Source organism: Maylandia zebra, linkage group LG6, assembly GCF_041146795.1.
Source record: "Maylandia zebra isolate NMK-2024a linkage group LG6, Mzebra_GT3a, whole genome shotgun sequence".
NCBI lineage: Eukaryota > Metazoa > Chordata > Actinopteri > Cichliformes > Cichlidae > Maylandia > Maylandia zebra.
Window position 1 is genome coordinate 9,192,979 of NC_135172.1, and position 18,961 is coordinate 9,211,939.

At 41.4% G+C, this 18,961-nt stretch overlaps 1 protein-coding gene across 8 annotated transcripts in view; it reads left to right on the forward strand.

Annotated features, from left to right (window-relative positions):
- cacna1ab (calcium channel, voltage-dependent, P/Q type, alpha 1A subunit, b) overlaps nt 1-18,961 on the forward strand; it is a 118,506-nt gene that overhangs the window by 81,907 nt on the left and 17,638 nt on the right. For 3 of the 8 annotated variants that reach the window (XM_076884629.1, XM_076884622.1, XM_076884626.1), the window contains exons 38-43: nt 6,956-7,061; nt 7,378-7,485; nt 10,932-11,035; nt 14,614-14,735; nt 15,978-16,113; nt 17,404-17,517. In XM_076884629.1, coding sequence (XP_076740744.1) covers nt 6,956-7,061; nt 7,378-7,485; nt 10,932-11,035; nt 14,614-14,735; nt 15,978-16,113; nt 17,404-17,517 — 690 coding nt within the window. Of the gene's footprint in view, nt 1-2,047; nt 2,145-6,955; nt 7,062-7,377; nt 7,486-10,931; nt 11,036-14,613; nt 14,736-15,977; nt 16,114-17,403; nt 17,518-18,961 lie in introns of all 8 variants that reach the window. The other 5 variants (XM_076884627.1, XM_076884628.1, XM_076884623.1 and 2 more) reach the window with 4 other exon arrangements.

The following is an 18,961-nucleotide window of genomic DNA, read 5'->3' on the forward strand; positions in this document are numbered from 1 at the left end:
ATATAATGATTGAAAGGGGGTTTTTTTTGAGTAGCTTCTTTTCTAAACCCTTCTTAACTTGTATGGACTTTCAAACCAGTACACGTAGTGGCTTTAAAAATTAGACACACCAAAACCAGTATTTAGCCTGTTACATTACCTTTATATAAAATGCACCCTGTACTTTTAGCACAGTAATATCGAAGTTAAACATACTTTTGCAATACTTTTCCTAAAGCTAAAAGGACTAGCTACTATTAACTAGTTTCATAAGACAACAAATCAGCTATCAAACGACCTCCTATAGTTCTTTAAGTATAATTTTCATGTAAAATCAATCTGCAGGAGTTGGGTAACTGTTATCTGAAGTACTGTGATGAGATGGCCAAACTTGCTCTGTTTGTGGCTCTGGTGTGTGGGGGACAAAAAAGAAAGGGGCAGGGTGTGTGTGTGGTTTGGGGCGAGGACTCTTGACATTAAAAATAGTCTTGTGTCCACCAGGTACCTCTTAGTAACTGCTTGTGTCGGCAGAGGTTCGTGGGAAGATTTGTTAGTCATACCGTTTACATTTGCTTTTTGAAGCTACTGCTAAGTAGCCAGTTGAAGTGAACTTACAATTTATTTTTAATTCACATTGTAGTATTTAACAGTTAAAAAACCCAAACAATCTGCATCACAATGTTACACCTTTCCATTTGTTAAGTTGTTCTTGTCCTCTATTGACTTAGTTATATTTGAGTTGTGAGACGTCTAATATGTCTGTAGTATGAGACCTGTTGTATACAGGGTGTATCGGAAGAACCACCCAATTTCAAAAGGCTATATTTGTTTAAGTAATAGACATAGAACTTTGTAGTAAAGTTTTAAATACATGGCTGAATAAAAAGCTTTACTTACGATGTTCACAAGTGCTCGATGTGTCTCCCTCCGGATGCATAACATACATCCATATGATAATCAAACTCATCCTATACTTTTGCGAGCATGTCTGGAGGCATGGCAGCCTCTAGCAATTACGCAAAACTCTCAAATCCACTCTTTCTAACAGTACGTCTTTTGATTATTACTGCTGAACAGCTGCGAAATTGAAGTACTTTGAAACTGAATGGTTCTTTTTGAGGTGCTTTGTACCCTTCAGTAGATATTCCACTTCATTCAACCTAAACTAATAGGTACAAGCTATCTGGACAGGCTAATTCAGTTGCATTTTATTGTATTATAAACAACTAATGGTTCTCAAACAACCAAAACTTTTTGAATACCTTCTACTCAGCTGCTACCCTTGTTGTAAATGTGTCGTGACCTTTCCCATCTTGAGGGAGGGCTCCCCTGAACATCTAAAGGCACAGCTGTGAGTGGAGGTTCCTGGTGGAGACTAAGCCTCAATAATGGACTGCATTGACTTGTCACTGTGACTCACTCCGATCTCTGCAGCGGTGCTTTCTTTGCCTGCTAGAAGCCCCGCTGCCAGTTCTATCCGAGCGGCGAAAGAGGGCACCGACTTTTAACGAAAAAAAATACCCACTCAAATCCCCTTTTCGACTCGCATAGAACGGTATCTTAATAGCAAGTAACTAAACTAAATAACACCTCCTCCAACCCTCCCCTTCCCTAACCTTTCTCCCTGCCTTCCTCCCTTCCCTCCTCTTCTCTCCACTAACGTTACAATATATCAAACTAGAAGCCACGTAACACACCCCCTCTTTCTCTCTCGTTCTCTTTCCTTCTCTTTTTCTCTCACCACAGCAACCACATATCCACAGTGATCAAAACAATAACCTCTGTGTATTTGTTTCCCCCCCTCTTCCTTTCCTTTGTCGGTTTCTTTTTATTTCTCCTCATGTCTCCCCCGAACACACCTCTGTCTGTCTGTCTCCGTCCTTCCCTCTTAATCCTCCTCTTCCTCCCTCCCCCCATTGTTTTTCTTTCTTACGTTTTTACGTCGTCCGTCTTTGTTTTGTCTGGTGTGGGTGTGTTGGCGTATGGGGTGTTGGATGCATGTGCATATATGGTGCACGTGTGTGTGTTTGTGTGTGCGTGTGTGTATGTGTGTTCGTGGCCACTCCAGCGGCCGGATCAGTTACACAGACATGTATCAGATGCTAAGACACATGTGTCCGCCGCTAGGCCTCGGGAAGAGGTGTCCCGCCCGGGTCGCCTATAAGGTAGACTCGCCCCCCACCTTACCCCTCCACCCCCCTCAGCCACCACCCTCACCTCCTCCTCTCCCTCCCCTCTCCCATCATTCATTTCTTCCTCCTTTTCCCCATCCATAAAGTCTCCGTTCTTCAGCCTCCCCATCGCTGGGGAAGAGAACCTCTTCTCTTTCATTTGCTCAAGCCTCCCTGTCCCTTTTCCTCCTCCTCCTTCTTACCCACTCTCCTCCACCTCCCTCCCTTCTTCCCTCCCTCCTCCCAGCGGTGTTCTCCTCATTGTCTGTTAGTGGTGGTTGTGGTGGTGGTGAGCGCTGTCCTCTCTTCTTTCTCTCCGACCGCGGGGATGGAGGGATGGGCTTTTGTCGTGAAGTGCAGTGATAGTGGATTGGTAGTCAGTCCTCTTTCTTTGATTTCCTCCCGTCAAGCCACAGGAGTAAGGGAACGGAGGAGGCTTTGCCAGTCCTTCTGCAACCTGCACGGACGCAAGCAAAACACAGTTAAAGCACAGGTGTAACTTAGAAAGTAAGAAAACTTTCAGACGTCCATGTGTTTTTAGATTGGTGTAAGTAAGTCCACTAAATATTAATGACTACTTTCAGTTTTCATTTATTTATAGCCTATTTTGTTCTGAAATATTCAAACTTAAGAAAAAAAATTGTTTTAAAATATATACAACTACTTAATCTACATTTATTCATTATTTATTGCAGGTTTGCATTTTAAAATTATGTCCTATAAAATGCTTATAGAAATTTTTAGTGCAGTGAAATCATGCTTGAAAATTTGTGAAAAATACATAATTTCCACACGCCATTGATTTATTTCAGGAAACATATACAAGCAACACTTAAATTGAGATAATTTTATTAAGGGTTTTGTTCACGCAGTGCAATATTTGCTTACGATGCGGGTACAGAAGGACCGGCAGTGGTTTCTGTCTTCAAACCTCTGTGCCTCTTATTCCTGTGGATGGCTCTATTATTCTGTGTATTATATACACGCACACACACATTACCATACACATATACAATGCTTATACAACCATGTTCTGGCCCTTGTAGTTTTTTTCCTCATTTTTCAAGATGATTTTTTGACATTCAAGCATCTCTGGCTTCTTTGTTCCTCAGACCACCAGTGTAGAGATTTGGATTGAGCATTTCAGCATTCACTGTCTCTTCGTCTTATTGTCTACTCTCTCTTTACACCTCAGCTGAGTCCTTCTCAACCTGTCCTTCTTCTTATTGCCATCCAGATTCACTAAAACACTGTTGACAAGATGGTTTGGTGCTTCAACCAGGAGGGAAGTGATTTCTCTGATTATTTATTTTTTTTAAATGACATCTAATTAAGCTTTTTTTTAAATTAAAATCAGGAAATATGTTACTTACACCTAGAAATTCAGCAGCAGCTTAAAGGGTTTTGTGGTTCACTTTTCACAGAAAATTCATGTCAATTTTTTATTCAGTTTTATTCAAATTATTTGTCGCGAGGACTGAGAAGAAGGGAGACGAAACAAAGCTACTCACAAGTGAGTAGGTTGTAAAATACACTACTGGAAAATTATTAATAATGACTGTGTTCCCTTTTTGGTGAACCACACTATAGTTATTGAAATGTTATACTCTTTAAAAAATAGTAATATTTATGGTCACGGTCTTCTTTGTAGGGTTGGCGTGAAAGGATCTAATCTCTCACATGCGATGGTGTTGGTTGAAAAAAGAAATTAGAAACATGCTGCTTACCTGAAGCAGGAGCTCAGAAATAGTAGCTCAGAAAGTTGGGAATCGATAGCTACAGTGTATCCAGAAAGTACTGACCGTACTTCACTATTTCCAGCTTTTGTAATGTTACAACTTTATTCCAAAATGGTTTAAATGTCTTTTATTACCTCAAAATTTTACTTTACTTTAAATTTTTGCAAAGTTATTACAAATATGTTAATTATTTGAAGAATTCACAGCAAAAAAAAAAAGTCCCTTAAAATTATTTCCCAAGAAACAACAGTCACTAATTCACGCAAATACTTAATGAATTGGCCAACTCTGTTTAGCCAGCACCAAATTAGATCTGCCTGCTCCTGTAATGAGCTACACCTGATATGACTCCTAAAGTCAATTATCTGTACGTGCAGTCGATCCACTTATCTCCAAATATCTGTGTGTACAGTAGCCTCCCATTTATTATATGTGGTGAGTGAAAAGCAGTAATTTTAACAATTATTAGAAAATCTCCAGCGTTACTCATTTCTGTTGAATCTGGATGTCAGTAATCTTTGTACTATCCATTTGCCTCTCTCATTCTTCCTTTTCCTCTGTTTTCCTCTTCTCTCCACTGACCTTCTGCCTGCCAGCCATCCTTTCCCTCACATTCTTCTGTCTTTCTACTTCTACATCCACTTGTCTGTCACCAATTAGGAGCCATCTTCACTCCTTCATTACATCCCTCTGTCAAGCCCACTCTGTCTCCACTTTACCTCTCCTTCCTGTTCTTTCTCTTGGTTTCCTCTCCAGTATGTCAAACTGTCTTGGCACTAGCACCCATCACATACTTCAGCCATCAGAACCTTCCAGTATTCATTTACACAAATCCGACAAAAAGAAGTCAATTAAAGAACCTTGTGATATGAGAAACAGTTAATGAATAAAGAGGGGAAGGTTTACATTGCCCTTAATATTTAGGCAAAGTTCTTGATCTTCACTTTAGTGGACACAAAGCCCTTTACTCAAAGTAAAAAAAGAAAAAGCTGTTAAATGTGTATTGCTACGACAGATTGTCTCTTTTGAACTGACCTCTGTCAGTGTTGTTTTTAGTCTTCGTCTTTATCTTTTGTCGTGTTCTGTAATTTTCAGCCTCTCTTTTCTCTTTTCTATCTACACACACACTCTCAGTTCTCCTCTCAGTTTAAATCACACTGACTCACGTTCTCTTGATTCCTCTTTTACTCTTTCAGTGTTTTCACAACCCTCCTCTCTCTGCTCATTCTCACCTTTACCTTTTTATCTGTAACTACATCTCATGACCAAGCTTAGAGTTGACTAGTTTAGCCCGACTAACTGTTATCCCTGCCATGTGTCCCCTTTGATACGCCCCGGTCCCCTTACCCTACAGCTCTATTACCACAAAGTCTGGTTGGTCCAAAACCAAAAAAATAAATAAAATAAACAGAAAAAACAGAACTTCAATCATCTGTTTTTTAAACTTCTATATGATTTTTTTCTTCTTTCAGGGAATGCCACAACTCTAATCCTCTCTAACTCTTACACCCCCTTAAAACACTGCACCCGTCTGGCATTGAGAGAGATCTTGACTTGATACGAAGTAACACCTCGCTGTCCAATTTGACTTTAGGGCAGCCATGAATGTAAAAAGTAGAAGGAGAAAACAAAAGAAGAATCCAAAAAGTGTGAAATTACCTGTCAATCAGTAGGATCAATCCGATTGGATTGAGGATACTCTCTTTGCGCGGATGCACGGCTGCTTGTATTGTAAAAGTGGGTTTTAAGGGAAGTAATGGGGAGTAGTGGGCTGGGTGGGAAGAGTTTGGGCTTAGATAGTGGGAGTGAAGTAAATGCATGTTGCATGCTGTGTCCGGGTTTGTTGGATTTTTTGATGGGGTGTTGCATGAAATCCTCTTTGTCGCATGGCTATGGGCGACATCGAGCCTGCCTGCCTGTTGCCTGTCGAGCGCTGTGGATGTTGGCCGATGCCCTCTGCCTGCTGCACACTTGGCTTTGGGCATGCCCAACACTTGCACACACTCAGGAACACAAGAGCACGTACACAACTCCACCGCCATCGTACTACCGTGCTTGCCATCGTGAGTGCCCAACGCTCATGTTCGTAGGTAAATCTGATGGATGTTAACTGGTCAAGATAGGAACGGCAAGCGACCCCAGCTGGCCTAGCTTGTTCAGTTCTATCTGCAGGTTTCTCCATTGGTTTTACCTGGTATAGACATGTAAAGACAGGGAACCTCTTTAGAGGTAGGGGGAGCTCTATAGCAGTTGCCTCAGTTAAACAAAACCACAGCAGTCTCCTGAAAAATAGCAGAATTACACCAGTGATACTGTTATTGTTCTTCAGTCAACTTATTTTGTCTCTAAAGGACTCCAATTAAGCACTCTTAATTGGAGTCTGTGCAAATAATTGTGTGTAAGTGTAGAGGGAAGGGATGATTGTTGGGGTAGGGTGGGGGGTGGGGGGGTCGGGTCTGTGTATGTGTACTGTTATATCTATCTATATGTGTGTAACAACAGAGATGTGTAAATGCACCCATGCATTCACACATTTAGGGAACATGGGCACAGGTTGGGTCGGAGGCCATTTCGGCTCCGATTGTTCTTCCTTGTGGTTCTCAGCTCTCACAGTTGCTTAGCAGCAGATGGCCCTCATTGGATATAGCTGTGCTGTTTCGTAGAGTATCACTGGAAAAAAAAGAAACAGGAGACACTGGAACTCGACTATTCAACATTCTGTCATCACGTAAATGCTCTTGCACTTGCCAATGCAAAAAATTTGCAAAGCTGTGCAACAGACTTAACCCACGAATTCTCAAGAGTCACTCTATATGGCACACCTTTATCAGAGGATTCACTGACTCTACACCCAGGCATCTGTGCCTTAATTCTAATCTCTCTCAGGGAATATTGACTAAAACCTGGGCAAATCCGGTCCAGCTGGAATTGGCTGTAGTCTATGGAGCTCTCTCAACCCTGCCCCCAACCCCTCATCCCCTCCCCTTCCTGGAGGTTCAGGCACACCACAGTTCAGCAGGGACACATCCCTTTCTCATCCTCTCATCCCTGACTGGCTTTCCACAGAGGCTGCTGCGCATGGATCTACCGGTTGCTGATGACAGCACGGTGCATTTTAACTCCACGCTCATGGCTCTGATAAGGACAGCACTGGACATAAAGATTGCTAAGGGTATGGTATGAAGTACTGTGACACTTTGAGTCTCTTTCTTCACAGTTTCTGTCTCTTTCTCTTGAGAAGTATGTTTTAGATTATTGTAGCAAATATGACAAATTGCTAACAAATTACTTTTTTGTTTTTGGGTGAATGTTTGGATGCCTGAATGGATAAATATATTTCTTTTTGGATTTCATGCCATTGTGCCTCTCTTTTGGTCGGTACCTTGCTCTTTTTGTGTCTGGGGGCTCTTCACATGTGGTCGGACGTCTCCATGTGTCTACAAATGTTCAATGTGTGTGCATGGACGCTTTTGGTACATGCTACCCAGGTGGTGCAGATAAGCACCAGATGGATGCAGAGCTTAGAAAGGAGATGATGGCTATCTGGCCCAACCTATCGCAGAAGACACTGGACTTGCTGGTTACCCCTCACAAGGGTAAGTTGTAGGAAAACAGCACAAAGTGGTGTGTGTGTGTGTCCGATCACCAACTCACCAAGAGGAAAGCTTCTACCAGCCAGTGTCATTCACTGCTTTGCATCTCCTGATCGGGGAACAACAACAAAAAACACACACATTAACAGTACTTACACACATGCATAGATTTACAAATGTAAATTCTTTGCAAATGTTGCTCCAATACTTTGGGCCAGAGCAAAATAGTACATGCATAAAGCCAGACTAATATCATCAATTGGGCGGTAAATTTAGATGGATGATGCCTCTTTGTCACACCGTGTCATTTGTGTTCAAGGTCAGTTATTTAATGAATCCAAATCCAGTTAACTTTACACTTTAGAAGTTTTCAAAGTTACTTCAAAGCCTTCACTGTACATGAGGTTGGGTCAAAATTTAGCACTTAATCAATTTGAATAATTTTAACTCCAGGTCCAGGAGAGAATAATTTGTGGCACTAAATCATTTGGTAACTGGGAAGTTTTACTTGTTTTCTGATCATTCACTGGGGAAAACTTCAAAATTGGGCATTTTGGATAAACTTGGTTAAAATGTTAATACAAAAGGTCTCCTTTTTACCTCCTTGTAGGATTCTGTGTACATTTTCTACAGGACAACCAAAGTAAAAGTGTTGGACTATAATGACTAGCTCCAAAAAATTAGTATGTCGTCATCAACAACACCTCATACTAGCTGTCAAGCACGGTGGTGGAGTGATGATTTGGGATTTTTTTTACAGCAATGGGACCTGGGCACCTTGCACTCATTCAGTCCACCATGAACTCATTCAAATGTGAGGCTGTGTCTCCCACAGCTAAAGCTTGGCCCAACATACAGCAGGTCAGTGATTCCAAGCACAGAAACAAATCTACAATAGAAAAAGAAAAAGATCAAGGTGCTGCAATGAAGTCCAGACTGCAACCTGATTAAAATGCTGTGGAGAGTTAAATGAATGCCTGCAGACTTCAGTGAACAAAAGCAACAGTGGGCCAAAATTCCTCCACAACAATGTGAAAAACTGATTACTTGTACTTCGTCCTTGTGTTTTGGTATCAGGCTCAGCTTCTAGCTGTAACTCCTGTGTCACTGTAATCTGCTAATATAGCTTATGGCTCTGAAATGGAAGAGCATCATTAGTGCTCACATGTTCCATAATATAGTCTGGGCATATCACATTGATCAGATAAATTTAGTCCTGAAGATGGCTTTTGTTGTAAGTTGAATACGCAGAGGTTATCTCATAAAGACACAAGGGCTCAAATTCAGCAAACTAAGGGACCAACGTTTTGACTCACCCTCATGTAGTTGAAAAGGTGTTTATAGTAAAGTAAAATTTGATATGCCTTCACTAACTATACTTAAGTGATTGTACATAAAAAAGGTGGGAACTTTATTCAGCTTTCATTGATTTTAAATGGGATTACCCTTCAGATAACATGTACAGATACAGCATACCATACTTAGATTCACATGGGCACACAGACACATCACATAAGAGTAGAAACAGCAGGACACAAACCCACACCATGAAACTATCCACCCATTCAGTCATTCCTGTTATCAGGAGGTGCCTACTATAGAAGATCCTCTATAGAAGTCTTTTCACTACAGGAAGACTTTAGGATTAAACCTTTATACAAATGTAATGAATGTAAAGCCTGATTGGTTAAAAATAAGTTTATGAAAATGCATATAGTGCATGTTTACTTCTTAGTACTTGCATGGAATTGATTGAGATATAAGATATGTGTGGTCATATCTTATCACACATTAATATCAGTTTTAATGCTCGAAGACTTTTAGCCACGCCACTTTGAAAAGGGCGCCACAAGTATGCGGTGTAATCTAGTAATTCACATTGTTCACAGACAGTCGAAACAAAGCTCAATATTTTTCTGATTTTAAATATTTATGTGTTTCACCCAAACTCTGGGGATATGTATCCGGAGTTTTTGGAAAAAAATTGAGCTCCTTTTTTTCTCAGGGATCACTTGGCTGTGGTGTCCACGTTTCTTAATGAGGTGGCTGCCTAGTCCTAAGCCTTCATATTAATCTATAAGGAATTTCTTTTCCTTGTATGATAAGATGATAGCGAAATAATAAGAGCATGTCCTTTGAAAAGATATAAGAACAGCATCTGCCTGTGAAAAGACTACCAGCTTTGTTACTGTACTGTGTTGTGATATCGTATATGCCTGTAGTACACCAGCAAGTGAGCTTAACCTTGTTTCAGTTAAGGCTTCATTCGGGAATGTTTGCACAGTGGTTACTGATATTCTTCAAAAAAACAAAAAAATGTATTCGTTTGTTGAATGTTAAGTATTTTGATGAAGTAATACAGGTTCTTATTTGCCCTTAGAAAGTGCAATATAATTTTTTTTTTAAAACATGACAAGCTACAGTGTTCATGAGCAAGATATAATTTAAGAACTGCCAGAAATGCTCCTTTAACATTTAAAGGTATTTGCTATGTGAACTTTCAGACTGTGTGCTTGCTCATAAATTTCTCCCAAGAATTCATTTGTTTTCATATTTGCCGGGATGGCTTTGTTCTGGGATCCTCCCACCCTGTAAAATGCATATGTGGAAATCCTAAGGTGGGAAGAACGCCAGTAAAATCGAGAGCAGACATCATTGATAACAAACATTAGATAGGGTCAACATGACATTGATTAAGTCATAATGGAATGAAATGTAGAAGCTGGGGTGGAGGTGGGTTGCAAATCGGCTTGCAGTGGCAGCAGTAACTGTGTGCAGACTGAAGCAGTTTAAATAGATTTGGTCCCTATTCTCCCAACAAGAGCTCAAACTGTCCCACTGACATTCTGAAATGTATGAAAGCGGTCATGATACAACTCTTGGCTCAAACCATGAAATTGTCCCTGCTGCTGCCTTCTTGAGAAAAACGTCATCGCTCGATGATACGGGGACGTGCCCATCAGTCTAGAACAGGGTAAATCTGGGCTCATCAGACCACATTACCTTCTTTTATTGGTCCAGAGTCAAGTGTTTATGCTTCCTAGCAAAACCCAAAGCTTTCCAGTTGCTTAAATGGTTGGTAAACTTTTAATGTATTTAATTTATATATTTGATTTATTTATCCACATACCAAAACTGCTGAAACTAAAGTTTTTCTTTGCTCAGAAGTATCAGTAACCTCTGATCAAATATTCTCAGCGTGTACCTCTGTCAGCTAAAGCTAGGAGCTCCTCAGCTCAGAAAAAGCAAATGCTGAGTATTTTGTTGACGTTACAGTTTTATTTATTTTTTAATGCTAAGCTAGGATGTCCAGCTGCTGGTGGATTATGCATGTTGTGTATTTCTCTGTCAGTGTTTGTGTCTTGTCCCCCACTCCCATCCCTCCCCCATGGCTCAGGGTCCCATCACACTCGGGTCTAATCTTGCAGGGTAACTTGTCATTTTCTCAGCAGCCACAGACTTGACGGTGGGCAAAATCTACGCTGCCATGATGATCATGGAGTACTACCGGCAGAGCAAGACGAAAAAGCTGCAGGCCCTGCGAGAGGAACAGGTAGACTCCAAGCCAGAGAAATATTCCAAATACCGAAAGACTTTTTTCTTTTTGTGTTCCTCCTCCTGGTCGTCTCTTGTTTGCCGTTCTTCTGCCAGATATGGATTTAAAAGAATAAGAAACATGTCTTATACATTTAAATCCTGTGCTGACTCCCAGCTACACTTCTGAGCACAGGTTACCTCCCTCTTGCACTGTACCGTCTCTTTAGCATGCTTCTAAAAATCTGCATACATTTTCTAGTACCTTCTTGCTTTCTTGGCTAACCAAGAGATCAAGAAGCCTATTATTTTACAAAGCTTGCTAAAAGGGTTATTTTATATAATCTTTTCCAGACAGTTAGCAACTTGACCCTCCCCCACACTTTCACTTGTTTTGTTTGTTTTGTATCATGGATAATTTGAGCATGGTAAGGAGGATAAAGCATAACCAAAGGTTAAACTAAGGATTTTGTTGCTTGTAATCTTCTGAACAGTGATGATGATGATGATGATGATACCACATGGCCTTACCTTTGTTCCTTGTCAGTGCTCGTCCCCTTGTGTCAATGAATGCCTTTAAGATGCACTCGCTTGTGTGGAAACATCTCTCCACTTGTGCAATCGCTCCTAGATTTGCCCATGAAATGGTGTCAGGCGCATTCTTACTGACTCAGATGCATGTCTTGTCTCCAGATTTCCATTTTGTCGAATGAAGGAGTGCATTGGTGAATGGAGAGTATGTTGTTCCTTTCTCTTACCAACACTACATCATGTCAAAAACAGCGTGTGTCCTGAATGCAGGCTATCCCATCGGACTGAACGGACAGTTCGACACCAGCTCTCTCAACATCAGCAGTGCACGATGACTTTAACCATCTCGTCATCTCTACTTTATCTCGCCACTGCTTTCCTCTTTTCTGCTGCAGTCTTTGTTTTCATATTACCGTGCTGCTTTGAAGGAAGAATCCACCCACAATCTTCACGTGTATATTTAGAGAAGTCTTTTTTTTTTCTGTAGCATCAGGTTTGGATACCCAGTAGGGTTGGGCATTTGGTTTCACTTTTCAGTCATCCTATCATCCCCCTGCGGCATTACCCATAGCATTGCCACTGGGATCCTGCCGTTAAAGTAACACTATCCACCCTCTGTAATGTGCAATGTGTGGCCAATGCACACACAATAAAGGCACACAAGTGAAAAAGAAACACACGTGCCAGAAGTTAATTTTTCACATCCAGCATGATGGAACATTTTCACATTTACATAGAACGCTGATTTCTTCAGCAAACAGTAATTAGTGAACAGAACTGCCTGGATGTGGCTTTTCAGATTTAAGTGCTCCCTAGTGAAAGCTGCTTTCCTTAGTTTCTGAGCCAACAAGCCCACTTTTGGTTAACCCTCTAAGGCAGAGGTATAGAACTCCAGGCCTCTAGAGCTGGTGTTCTGCAGGTTTTAGACGTGTCCTTGATCCAACACAGCTGATTTAAATGGCTAAATTATCTCCTCAACATGTCTTGAAGTTCTCCAGAGGCTGGTAATGAACTAATCATTTGATTCAGGTGTTTCGACCCAGACTGAGATGTAAAACCTGCAGGACACCCGCTCTCGAGGCCTGGAGTTCCCTACCTCTGCTCTAAGGTCTAGCAGCACTGTACAATGAAAATGTGTGATCTTTGGGCTTTTGCAAAATGTTCTCCAAAGTCTTGAGGGGTTTTTTCTTCAAAACATATGGTTAATGGTTAAGGTTACTTAACGTCAGTGATATCTTTGACCTCATCTAGATGCTGTACCTGTCGATCTATGTTCCCACCCTCACTTATGGCCACAAGCTAGTGACCCTGAAGAATGAGGTTGCACACACAGGCAGAGTACAGGTGCTGCTCCTCCACATTGAAAGGAGGCAGTTGAGGCAGAATGCTTCCTGATGGGTCCTCAGTGAGGCGTTCGGGTCGTGACGGCTTCCTGTTGTTGCTCAGACCCCAAATCAGAAAGAGAAAATAAGTAAAATTGACAAATATTTATTTTAGACCTAAAATGACTAATAAAAGAAGCTAAGGGTGGCTCCTTTCTTTAACAACTCATCTGTTTACCTCTTTGCCTCCATTCATTCCTGCTGTGCACATGTCAAGTGTGAAATGTCTTAGTCATTGTTTGTTATCGTTGTCTGTCAGTATTTTGTTGTTTTGTCTTTGTTGGCTACTTTGTTTCCTTGGCATGGATGTTGTCTGATGTCCCTTGTGCCCATCCTCCATGCCATCTGTGTCCTTCTGTCTTCTATTTATCCTTCCAGGAAGCTAGAGACTTTGACCTGTCAAGCTCTCCCTATTTGGTCAATCCAGGTTGATTGCCACCACGTTTCTCTAACCGAGACCCATTCTCTTCAGCCTGTGTTTCTTTGAATCTGCCTGCTCCCTTCTCTGTCTGCGGGGACGTTGAGGGAAGATTCCTGAGACCAGTGTCTCCCTGTGTAATCATTCTGTCATGGAAGCATTCATTCATACACACACAACTGCAGAAACATACTCAGTTGGAGCCAGAGGTGTTCAGTGTTTCTCTGTTTGTCATTATCCTATCCATCTAAACATTTCTACCATGAGTTTTGTCAGGATCCATCAGTGGCTCTGGTGCTAGAACAAAACTGTTCAGAGACAAACTTAAACAGTTTTTCTCCTTGACACTGGAAAAGACAGTTGGACAGGATCAAAAAACTTATGGCTTTTTTTTAAAGTGATATCTTTGTGACTTCATTCGTGAGAACAAACAGAAGTCATATCGGTTGTCTCTGTGTCTGACACAATCAGTATGACGTGTGTCCTGTGGCGAGCTTAGATAATGTCAGCATTTTTAAGCAGCTAACCAAAGCTGGCCATTATTAATGGTGCACATTGTAGCCGGACTTCCTGTCCAACAGATCAGCCTGATGTGTCTGAAGAGGTTTGAATTTGTTTCTGAGCAGCTCTTCAGTCATTTATCCTCCGGCCTTTAGCTTCCAGACCATGGAGGGACATGACATGGGCTCTCGCAGTCATGAACCATCAACGCTAAGCCACTCCAGAGAGGACTCTGTTGAAACAGGATCTCCTGAGAGTAAAACGGCTTGACCTTTGACCTGTCTGATGGAAGCAGAAGTTGCTTTTTAATACTGCTGGTTTAGGATCAGATTACTACTTCTCTTGAAATGGCATGTTACTCAAAACAACTTGGCAGATCAGTATATGATTTTTGAGTAAAATGTCTCTATATAGATATACTTTGTGAGTATGAGAACCTGGTCCAAGACCTGAGATTTAAGAGCAATCTTACCTCAAGGTAAAAGCTCCCCTCTGACACAGATCTGAGATCAGTTTTGCTACCCTGAATCTCTACCCAACATATCAGAGTTAACAGTGTCCCTTTAACACTTTCTGGGTAGCAAGCAGACTCCAGATCAAGTAGTCTTTGGGGAAACTTTACCTTGGATACCCACAGCCATGTGCTTGCTGATGGCGCCCCCGTGTGGGTGCATGCTGCGAGTGCATCCTGTGTTTGTGTCCTGTGTCTGCCCCCCTGAGTGTGCCTGATGCAAGCCTGCAGGCCATGTCGTGTATCTCACACAGAACCGAACGCCATTAATGTTTCAGCGCATGGAGCCGCCCTCTGAGGGAGGCGGCACGGACGGCCAGGGAGGCCAGGGCCAGAACGGCCTCTCCAGCACGCAGCTAGACAACATCAACAGCATGTGAGTAGAAAACGGGGGAAGCCCATACACACTGCAATGAGGCGCTTCAGACAGAAACGTCCAGTACAAATACATTAAGCATACAGTCGCATCCACACTGTAGATCAATTCAAAAAATCTGTTTGTTTGTTTTTTATTTTCCCCCCTTTTGTGCCAGTTCCATTCCAGCTAATGCCTTTAACACTGATTGTGAGCTATAGTGAGCTGAAAGGAAAGGTTTGAAAGTAAAAACAAGCAAAATGTGCTTCTTCTTTTTTTTTTTGACCAGACCTTTTATGCCTTATTACAGTTTTTGTACATTTTTCACTATAATATTTTAGGAGCCATATTTAGAATATAAGGCATCATGTGACTTCTTGAAGGTTATCAAAACTCTTATTTAGTTTGGTCTCCTTATTTAAACTTTGAAAGATATTGATTATAAAACATGCCACAGTTAGGATGCTTCAAAGTTTGCTGGAATTCTGATAACTTTATCATTATTCTCTTATTAAAGACTTATTAAAGTCTTTGCAGAGAAAGATGGTGCCACTAGCTCGCACCAGCTCATCCACAGCACCTCAGCTGAATCTCATGCTTCTCTTTTTTTAAATCATATCATCACATCAAACAAAATAATATACTGATGTTTTACTGTGATTGAGAAGTTTGAGGTAAAGAAACCCTAATCCTTAAAACAAACCTCTGACAAATATACACTGTGATCTCTGTAACATAGTTATTTTTCAGTTAATTATGATATTAGTTTTTCCTCAAGTGTAGATTAAAATGTAATTTTGTTTTCATTTTCATTTCCAAACCTTGGATTTTAAATGTAGTGTAAACATAAATCAGATCAGATACAGAAAAAGTACAAGCGCTGTTTATCAAGACATGAGTATAAGGTCTTGATGCCAGGTCTCTCTTGGAAATGAGATTTTTAATCTCAATGAGATTTTTTACCTGGATAAATAAAGGATTAATAAATAAGCAACAATATGATAATTATAGTATCTGTAATCATGTTACCATGCTAAGATTAAAATTAAGCTTGAAGTACAGCTCCTGTTTAGACGGACTCTATAAATCAGTAAACAGGTCAATAGTAGCCGACATATTGATCCCACTCTAAATTAATTCCTTGGTCTTCTGCAAATTCGGTGTTGTTGCATTAAGGATTACTGAAAAATTACAGTATCCCTAGCATTCCAATAATATTCATATTTATGTTTGTGTGTGTGTGTGTGTGTGTGTGGGTGCCAGACCTCCTGAGGGTGGCATGACTGAGAGCCAGTCATGGGTGACGGCCAAAGCCCAGGAAATGTTCCAAAAGACGGGTAACTGGAGCCCGGACAGACCCTACCCCGACGACCTCCACGACAACCGTCACAACCCCCAGGTATAATGACACCGAACATGCATGTTGTCACCGTGGTAACATCAGTCTAAACCCAACCAGTCCCTGCTTCCACACTGGTCTAGTAATATCTGTGGACATAATAGAGAAGGGAAGAAACTGCAATCCCAACTCAACAACCTACTTCTGCAGGGTTTTTCAGTTTGTGTAGCTACTCAGTGACCCTACTTGCTATTACGTTTTTCTAAAGCATCTAACATGTAAAACTTCCTGCTAAATAAATACAGTTCAAAACATTTCAGAGGGTTTTTCTCCACTTCAGTGTCCGCTGCTAATTCAAAGCTGAAACGATCTTATATTAACCTGTAAAAATGTTCAGAGCTCTACATTGTAAAGTGAAAAGCGCAGCTTTCTAAAGAGAGCAGTTAAAGACAGGTAAGGTGTGTCATTAACCTCCTGGTTTCCTTTGCTCCTTGGCGAGCATTTTATTTAGAAATGTCTTTTTGTAATTATCTAAGCACACAAGTGGATGGATAGGCATCTAAGCCATGGAAGACACCTTTACAGACCTGGACTTTTGCACTTAATCAGCTCCTTCATTCCTGCCGTTTCGATGTTGCTGCTATTACTCCGCAGGCACAACAGCAGTCTTTTTCTTTTTCCAGATGTGCCCACTTTTGTCCTTTCATTCTCTTTCTCCATCTTCCTCCCCCTAGTCCATGTTCCCCCGGCCTTATTCTCTCAGTCTGACCATCTTCCTCTCCCTTGAGTTTTCCTGTTTCCTCTCCAACCTCCTCTCGAGTCAGTGGCTTAAAGTTTACAGATGTGTTTTGTGACCTACACCTTTTCCTCCCCACTATTCCTTTACTTCCGCTTGTCTGTTGGGGTGCTCCTACTCCCCAGTGCCTCGTCTCCCTTCTGAATCCCATGACGGCTGCACAAAGACGAAATGTGAATTACAAGTTGTGTAAGTTGGCTGTTGAGCTCTTGAGAGGCTCCAGTTTTCAGAGGGTTGGCAGCTTGATATTAAAATAGTTTTCCAGTGGTTCCAAAGAAGTATTTCCTTGTTGGATTTTGGATCTAAATATATTATGGTTATGTGGTTTTATAGTTTATAAGCTGACCTAATCCATCCCCACACTAAATTTATGCAGCTTGTTGCATAAATTGTCCTATTATTCGTCCTGCAATTGAAAAAAAAGAAAACTAATATCATATGAATAATCCTATCCTTGTAACTCATTAACATCATGTCATGCCCCTCGCTCGATTGGTCAGTGAGTCTCCCCCTCAGCAGACAGTGGTCACGCCCCCTCTCATTGTGTTTTACAGACGGTAGAGATGAGGGAGATGGGGCGGGACGGGTACTCCGACACTGAGCCCTATCACCCAATGGATGGGCATGGGCGGACCCTCTCCATGCCCCGCCTCTCGGCAGACAACCAAGTGAGCACCTTCATCTCACCATCACTCACTGTCATCCTCACTCTCTCACATTATGCCTGACAGCTGAAGTGAATTGGAAAAGCTTCTCTCTGCATCCTAAAACAAATAAAAAGGAACGAGTCTGACATCATCTAAAACCTTCTCGTTCGAATAATAATTTTTCATATTTCTTAAAGCATTTCAGGTAACTCTGGGTCTCTGAATGAGACGTGCCACTTAGGATGCAATGTCAGGACAGGAGACTGCTGTAAATTCACTTCCCTCTGTCTCGTTTCCCTTCCCTCCTCTTTTTCCACCCATCCTCTAACCAGCACTGCCTCCCTTTCACCCTTCACTCCTCCAGCAGCTGACCCATCACTGCTCATCTCCAAGCTCCATCTCTGAGCAGCACTGCAGAATGTAAAACTGGGTCTGAAGGCTGGATCAGTGTCCTAGATATGTATATTAATATACATCTAGAAGACCTGTGTGTAGAGAATATTTAACCCCTCCCCTGTCACTGCTCCCCGCTCCATTTCCATTGAATCCTTGGTGTGTCTGTCCCGTGTGAACTGTGGCCAGAGTCACTCTTCAGCTGCGAAATAAATAAAACTCAGCGTCTGCAACACTTAAAGGGAAACAAAGCACACGGTTGTTGACGTGAAAGTTACACATAAAGTGGGTCATCCGTTCATTATACTGGGCCATGACTGACAGGATGAAGAGCATGATCTCAGCTACCCACGCTGTCACTGAAGTGAAGCTGTGGCGTGTATGATGATGGGTGCACGCATGTAAGGCATGCCTTTTTTTAACTGACAAAACTTTGACAAAAAGAAAAAAGATTCGATACATCTACAGATCAGGTTTGTGTATCCTCACTTAACTGTGGCACACAAATCCATTCCAACAGAGAGCTTTTCCAGCACTCCACAGTCGGAGGTGTGTTAGCTAAACCTGTCACGCCAAGGCAGGTGTTGCAATAGTTCAGTAAGGATCTAATTAAATAACGCAATAAATCTGCTTTTTACTTTAAAGAAGGATTATTGAAACTCAGTTAATCAAACATTTCAGCACATGTCACATACAGCACTTGTGGACCTACGTACTTACTTTGAAGCCTCTGGCTGCAGTTACACACACACCAACACATTCATGTCCACAGCATTTCACTGCATCACGTCATGTTGCTCTCACTTTGGTATGTTGGTTCCTTCATAAGGCTTTTCTGTCCGAGCAGTTGGAGTAAACAGCAGGATTGTGTACATAATAAAAAATCAGCTTATACCTTTTTACTTACGTTTTTGTGGAAGCACTTATTAAATGTAACGTTACAATAAAGCTAACGGTTATCACCTTACCCTCACATTGTTGTACAGTTATCCAATGGCTGTGATTTATTGTACTGTATTGTCTTAGATGCTTTTCATATTTAGTATCTGCGCACCAGTATGCACTCATTAAA